Genomic DNA, 7,103 nt, shown 5'->3' with positions numbered 1-7,103 from the left:
AATGCTCTTTCTATTCTGTTTTTTCAAAAGCAACAGGAGCAGCAGCAGCAGCAGCAGCAGCAGCAGCAGCAGCAGCAGCAGCAGCAGCAGGGAACCCGAAGGGGCTTGGGGTGGCCAGAGGTCACTGTGTCCGAGCACTCGGTTGCCCCCTCCCCTCCTCTCCACCCTCATCACTGGGTGGCTCAGATACCAGCTATTTGCGTCCGGGCCGGGGCCCAAGGGTCCACCCGTGAGGGCATGTGACGGTCCCGAGGCTATTTTTAGTTGGTGAATGGGGCGGCCTCAGGCCCAGCTAGAAGCCCCGGGAAAGGGCGGGCACAATGTTGCCCCAGGCCCAGCTCCCACGCGTCGCAAGGCCCGGCTCCGCCGCCTACTCCCGTGGGGTCCAAGGTAGGACATTCTGCCAACCCTGCCATTCCCCTGCCGCCCACGGTCAACCTGAACCCCTCCTTTCCCCGCTGCCTATGGTCGTTCTGTCCGACCACCCTCTTCCCCCCGACAATGCCCCCTATAATTGTTTCAGCCAGTCCTGCCTCTACTGGGGAGGGGGAGGGGGTGGGGGCCACAGCTGGGGTGAGCTGCATTTGAAGGGGAGTGGCTACCTCTCTCCCCTTCCCCTTCCAGGAAAGGTGCCCTTGACCCCTGATCCTTTATCAGGGGGTTCTCGGGAGCGGGAGTCGGGGGGAGGAAGAGTGTCTGCCCAAAGCATAATTTGATTGAAGGTAGGGGTGGGTTTCGGGTCACTCCCATTTGTCTTCCCCTGCCCTTCCAGAGGTCCTAAAGGGTCAGCAGGCAGAGCCAAGGAGACATCTGACCTTCTGCTGCCCTGCCCCCCTGCCCTACTGGGCATGGTGCAGGCCACGTGTCTGGTCAGCGACGAAGGGACAGCAATCAGCTCAACTTGATGACCCTAGGGACACTTCAATCCTCTTCACCTGCCAGGCCGCTGACCATCCCCACTGGGCAGGGACTCTGGTATCCCCCTAAGGGCCGGGCCACTCTCTGGATAGGGACAGGGTCCAGTCTGTCTGCATGTCACCATACAACCAGGCTGAGGCACAGTTGCCAAGGGCCACAGCTGCCTTTGGGAGAGGGACCAGGAGGGAGGGGTTAAGTGCTGCTCTTGCCCTATGTGAGGGGTGGGATGGTTTGGGGGACCCATTGAGCTGGGACTCTTGCCCTGTGCCTAGCTATACCTTCTAGGGGAAACTGAAGCACACTGAGAGGTGCGGGAGCTGCCCCGTGGGAGCTTTGGGACAAGAGTCCGGGAGCCTGAGACCCCCAGCCTGGTCTACCCTTACAACTCACCCAACCCGCCGATTCTGCCCACAGATGGACAACTTCGAGTACAGCATCCAACTGAGCGACCGAGACTGGGCCGAGTTTGCCTCGGCGGCGGACGAGTGCGCCTCGCTCCAAGCAGCACTGGCCTCTGGAGACGAGCCTCTGTCCAGTGACATTGACCAAGGGGACAGCAGTGGCAGCAGCCCCCCCGCGCCCGGGGCAGGTTCTCCGTTCCATGGTGTCCTCATCACCCCGGAGGAGGGGGAAATGGATACGAGCTTGGTCAGCAGCTTTCGGTGTGAGCGCGGCCTGGCCCAAGGGGGTGATCAGCAGACTCCACGCACGTCCACTTGGCCAGAGGGGCAGCTGCCGAGGGGCCCGGCCGCTCCCGCCCCCAGCCCGCCCCCTCCCCGCAGCAGCCGGCTAGAAGGGCTCGGGCCAGAGGCGGGCGGGGCAGGTGCCGCAGGCGGACCGGCTATGCAGAGTGCTCCCCACCGGACCCAGGGGTCCCAAGTCCCTGCGCCACCCCCACCCCCCTCCCCGTGCAGCTCCGGAAAGGGCCCCCCTGCTGACGGCAGCCCTGGACCTTCTCCCCGGGGGCCCGGGAGGAAGAAGAAGAAGTCGGGAGGGAGCAAGGCAGGAGGCTCCCCCAAATCTCAGGATCCCAAGAGGCGCGGACCTCTCAGCCCTGCTCCCGAGGATGCAGCCTCCAGGGAGCCTGCGCTGTTCCCCGCCGGCCAGGATGCCACCTCCTCGCTGGACTCGACCCTTTCAGCTCTGCGAAGACCCAAGTCGTCCACACAGTTATCCGTTTCTGAGCCTCCTCCAAACCTTACTACTGCTGCCCTTGAAGCCCAGGCTGGCTCCAGCTTATCATCACCAGTCTCCACAGATGGGCTAAAACTGGGCCCATCTACACCCACCTTTTCTGCAGGGGCAGACCAGTCTCAGACTACAACCTCCTCCGAAGATGGGACAGAATGGGATGAACGGGATCTGTCTACACCAGCCTCTAAGGAAGGGCCAGAACTGGTTCTGTCTACACCAACCTTCACAGCCAGACCAGAAGTGGACTTATCTACACCCACCTCCACCCCTGGGCCAGAACAGAATCAGTCTGCATCCACCTCCAGTGCTAAACCAGAACTGGGTCTGTCTACACCTGCTTCCACAGATGGGCTAGAACAGAATCTGTCTACACCTGCCTCTACAGATGGGCCAGAACAGAGTCCGTCTGCACCCAATGCCACGACCGGGCTAGAACTGGATCTGTCTACACGCATCTCCACAGCTGGGCCAGAACCAGGCCTGTCTACACCTGTCTCCATACCTGGGCCAGAACTGGATCAGTCTACACCCACCTCCACGGCCAGACCAGAGCTGGATCTTTCTACACCCACCTCCTCGGCCAGACCAGAACTGGATCTGCCTCCACCCGTCTCCACAGCGGCATCAGAATTGGATCTGTCTACACCCACCTCCACGGTCAAATGGACTCTGCACCCAATTACAGCAGGTCCGGTGGGTCAACAAAATTTGACATTGTCTCCTCGTGGCCCTCCAGCTAACCTGGGATTACTCCCATCTGTACCTCCTGCGGTCTTTAAACAGGATTTGGACTCATCCCCACCTCACTTATTTCCTGAACATCATTCGGACTTGGCTCCACTTGCCCCAGGGGGCAAGCAGGATGTGAACCAGATGGCCGGAACTTTGTCAGTGTCGGAAACACCAGCACCCACCTCCATCTCTGAGTTGCATTTGGACCTGTCCAAACCTACCTCAATGAACCTGTCTACACCTGCTCCTGTGGCTGAACCATGGGGAAACCTGCCCACCCCGGCTTCGGCCTCCTGGCCGAGTTTGGCTCTGCCTACACCCACACCAGGGGAGAGGCAGGACGGGAACTGGCGGGTGTCCCGCGGGGAGTCCAGTGGGGAGCTCAGTGAGGGGGCCGACGGGGCGATGCTGACCCCTAAACCCAGGGAGGAAATCGCAGCCGCTCCAGACCGTCCCGGTGACCCTCTCTCAGAGCCCCCAATGCCCCTGGCCAAAAGCCCCCGGAGAAAGAAAGTGAGGTTCTCTCTAGCTGAGGTCTTTCCGGGGGAGGGGTCGGTCCCGCCGGCCCCAGGATCACCAGGTGCAGTGACCCCCAGGACGGCGGGGGCCCGGGGGGGTCCAGGGGCCTGGGATGCGGTGGCGGTGTCTGGGCGAGGGGACCGTCCCAGAGCACGGCCCCCAAAGCTCCCGGCCCCGCCCTGGGCCCCATCCTCATCCTCAGCCCCCCGGGATGCTTATGCCGTGACACTGCCTGAAATGTATGACTTCTTTTTCTGCGACACGATCCCCGAGGAGCCGGAGCCAGAGCCGGAGCCAGAAGCCCCGCCGACCCCGCCGGACATGCAGTGGCCTGAAGTGTGCGAGTATTTCTTCCGGGGGCCACGCGGCAGGGGCCCAAGGAGGCTGCGGAGCCCTCCGCCTCCCCCTCGGAGGTCGGGGTCGCCCCCGCCCCGTGGGCCACCAGTCCCCATCTCCATCCCAGAGGCCTACGAGCACTTTCTGGGAGAGGGGCCGGGCAGGGGTGAGGTGGGGGCTGGGGATGCTATGGGGGGGCCCGACCTCCGGCGCCGGCTCCAGGACCCCCACCCCAGACCCCCGCTGGCTGCAGCAGAACTGGACATTGCCGTCGCCCCGCCAGGTAATAAACCGGTCATCCAAGGTCTCCGATTTGGGCTCCCGCTGGTCCGCCTGACTGGAACAGCATGTACTGGCCTGTACCAGTGGGCTGGGGGGGGGGGGGGGGGGGGGAGGGTCACCAGGGGCTTAACCCTTTCCTGGCCCCAGACCTGGGGGCACCTGTTTGGTGTTTAACCATCAGAAACCCCTGACCCCTCCATCTACTAATAATAATAGAAGTAGCAGGGAAAGAGCACAGGCTTGGAAGTCAGAGGCTGTGGGTTCTAAACCCAGCTCCACCATTTATCAGGTTTGTGACTTTGGGCAAGTCACTTCACTTCTTTGTGCCTCACTTAGCTCATCTGTAAAATGGGGATTAAGACTGTGAGCCCCACGTGGGACAACCTGAGTACCTTGTATCTCCCCCAGTGCTTCGAACAGTGCTTGGCACATAGTAAGCACTTAACAAATACCATCGTTATTATTATTATTATTTATTATTATTATGGTGTTTGTTAAGTGCTTACTATGTGACAAGCACTGTACTAAGGTCTGGGGGTGGAGACAAGCAAATCGGGTTGGACGCAGTCCCTGTCCCATATGGGGCTCACAGTTTCAATCCCCATTTTACAGATGAGGGAAATGAGGCACAGAGAAGTGAAGTGACTTGCCCAAGGTCACACAGCAGACAAGGGGCAGAGCCAGGATTAAAACCCATGACCTTCTGACTCCCAGGCCCAGATTCTAGCTGCTACGCCATGCTGCTTCTGGGCCGTGAGGGGCAGTCTCAGCCTGGGGGGGTCTGGAGGATGTCCTGGAAGGGTGGGGAGGGGGTAGTTACAGGCTGCTCTGGAATGTCCCGCTGAAAGCAGCTCAGGCTGGACCCCCACTCAGGGTGGGATCGGGGGGGTTAGGGGAGAAGCTCCACAATGCTGGGTCTCCCTCGGGCCATGGTTTAGGGCAGTGACCCAGGGAGGGTACCCCCTGACCCTGCCTGGGGGTGGGGTTGCTCTTGTGGGGATGGGGGTGGTGCTGGATGGCTCCGGTTTAGCTCTGTTTCCTCCTGTCCAGGGAGGCCCCTGGTCCCCTTCACCCAGAACGACATATGTTTGGGATTCATGGCTTTCGCCACCTGGGCCGTGAGGACATCAGACCTGCATGCGCCGGACGCCTGGAAGACAGGTGGGAGAAGGATGGCAGGGGAGGGGAGGGGCAGAGGATGGGAGGGGTCTCAACCAACCAGACAGGAAGGGCCGGGGGGGCAGTGGGTGACCCAGGGAGGCCAGAAGCCTGTTGAAGGGCACCCAAGAGTCATTCTCCCCACTCACTGAAGCTCACGCTGCCATTAAGACAAGGGATGGTAGCCATGACAGCTCTGCCCAGAAGCCCCAGGTGCCTGCCCCCGTTTTCTGCCCTCTCCCCACCATGGTCCAGTGGGCTCTGTGCTCACAGCTCATGGGCTGGGGGTCTCTTGCAGTGCTGCTGGCTAACATCGGCACCGTGTCCGCCATCCGCTACCTCCGGAGACAGGCACGCAAGGCACAGCCACCACAGTAGCCTCCGCCGGAGCTGGGCCAGTCAGCTGGATGGATGGACAGACAGCGCACCGGGGGACAGGCTGCCCAAACTCAGAGATCAGATGCCAGGAGGGTGGCTGTCCAGCTGGGAGAAGATGGCAGTGGGGAGGCAGAGCTGATCTTGTAGCCAGAAATAAGGGGTCAGGGGGAGAGACTGTGGGCTCTAGTGGCCCGAGGCACAGTGACTGACTCGAATGAGTGCCACCCCCTCCATTCCTAGTCTGCACCCCATTTTGTCCTTGCCCTGCCCCAACTCTGAACCCTTGTCTGGTCAGAAAGCAGGCTCAGGAAACCAGGTAGGTGCCACCATCCCCATCCCTTTGCCCCATGGCCTCTTCTCAAGAGCCTGGAAGGGGGTGGGGGAAGAGAGGGTTCAGGGGGATTTACTATGGACAATTCCCCTTCCCCAACCTTGGTTCTCACAGGAAACTCGCAGAGGAAGGGGAGTGTGAGGAGGGGGAGGGGAGTTCAGTGCTGTTTTGCTGCCAGAGGGGGACTCAGGGTGGGTGGAGGAAAAGGGATACTGGCTAGGGCCAAACTGGGAAGGGAGGAAGACTTGGGCGGAGGTCTAAGCAGGTGTTTGGGAAAGAGAAGGGAAAAGAGGAGAAAGAGAAACTGGGAGAGGTCAGACAGGTAGGGATGGAAAGGGGAATTCAAGAGGGTTAGAGTGGGGCTGACTCAGGGAAGGCTTCCCGGAGGAGGTGGGCTGCAGCGGGGCTGTGAAGGAGCAAGAAGGCCAGGCAAGGCTGAGGGTGGAATGGCCAAAAGCTTGGGATTGGGGAGGGGCCAGAGTGAGGGGCTGACATAGTAGGAGTCATTCTCACCGCATCTGTTCCCTCGGCCTGGGCTCACTACCCTGACCCCCTGTCGACCGCCCGGCTGTTCTGTGGACTGCAAACGTCACCCCTTTACACGGTGGGAGCAGCCTGAGCAGAGGCAGTTGACAGCCTCCCTCCCATAGGACAGTAAACTTCATTTTTCTACCTCGCGGGCTCTGGTGTGTGTCCTTGTCCCCCGCCTGCCACTCAGGGGGTCAAGAGTCATTTAGTTACGATTTCTGGGAGGGATGGGGGTGCCAGAGGGGCTGGGGAGATGGATGTCTTGGAACCGTTCTTCACTGTAGCTTGGGGGAGAGGGATATCTCCCTGAAGCCTGAGGCCACCCCTGCTCCCCCACTTCTCTCATTTCCCAGAACATGGGGGAGGGTGTTTGCCCCCATGTAGTGAAGTAGTTGTGAGGCCCAGGGTGTCTGGCCAGAGAGGGGTGGGGTACAGGGACCCAGTTTCCCTTGAAAATGAGATTTCCTACTTGAGTATCAGGTGTGTGTGTAGGTGACTACACAACACAGCAAGAAACAGATCCAACTACTCCCCTCTACACACCCCTCAGTAGTCTGCTGTTTTGAGAAGGGGGTGCAGTTCAAGAACCCCTTCTCCACTCCTTGGTTCTTTGAACCTCTGCCTCCTTGTCCCTCAGGAAAAGTGCAAGAGAAAGGCAGGGAAAAGAAGAGCTCAGTCCCTTTAGGGCAGAGAGCCCCTTCCTAGACAGCTCAGCAATGAGCAGGGG

General features: G+C 60.4%; 1 protein-coding gene across 1 annotated transcript; it reads left to right on the top strand.

The window, feature by feature from the left end:
- Window positions 1-269: 269 nt before the first annotated feature.
- PERM1 (PPARGC1 and ESRR induced regulator, muscle 1) lies at window positions 270-6,521 on the top strand. Its single transcript, XM_029064444.2, has 4 exons — window positions 270-390; window positions 1,333-3,982; window positions 5,032-5,142; window positions 5,438-6,521. Exons 2-4 carry the CDS (start codon window positions 1,333-1,335, stop codon window positions 5,515-5,517), a joined length of 2,841 nt encoding a protein of 946 aa, XP_028920277.1. The 5' UTR covers window positions 270-390; the 3' UTR covers window positions 5,518-6,521.
- The last annotated feature ends 582 nt before the right edge of the window (window positions 6,522-7,103 follow it).

This window comes from Ornithorhynchus anatinus, chromosome 5 (genome assembly GCF_004115215.2).
Source record: "Ornithorhynchus anatinus isolate Pmale09 chromosome 5, mOrnAna1.pri.v4, whole genome shotgun sequence".
NCBI classification, from domain to species: domain Eukaryota; kingdom Metazoa; phylum Chordata; class Mammalia; order Monotremata; family Ornithorhynchidae; genus Ornithorhynchus; species Ornithorhynchus anatinus.
The sequence above is the reverse complement of the archived record's forward strand: the minus strand, read 5'-3'. Positions and strand labels throughout refer to the sequence as shown.

Bases quoted from the DNA above. Each gene is read 5' to 3' on its own strand.
- PERM1 (XM_029064444.2), top strand. From the start codon at position 1,333: ATGGACAACTTCGAGTACAGCATCCAACTGAGCGACCGAGACTGGGCC. The intron at 3,983-5,031 runs GTAATAAACCGG...CCTCCTGTCCAG, and splicing joins CATTGCCGTCGCCCCGCCAG to GGAGGCCCCTGGTCCCCTTC. The intron at 5,143-5,437 runs GTGGGAGAAGGA...GGTCTCTTGCAG, and splicing joins GCCGGACGCCTGGAAGACAG to TGCTGCTGGCTAACATCGGC.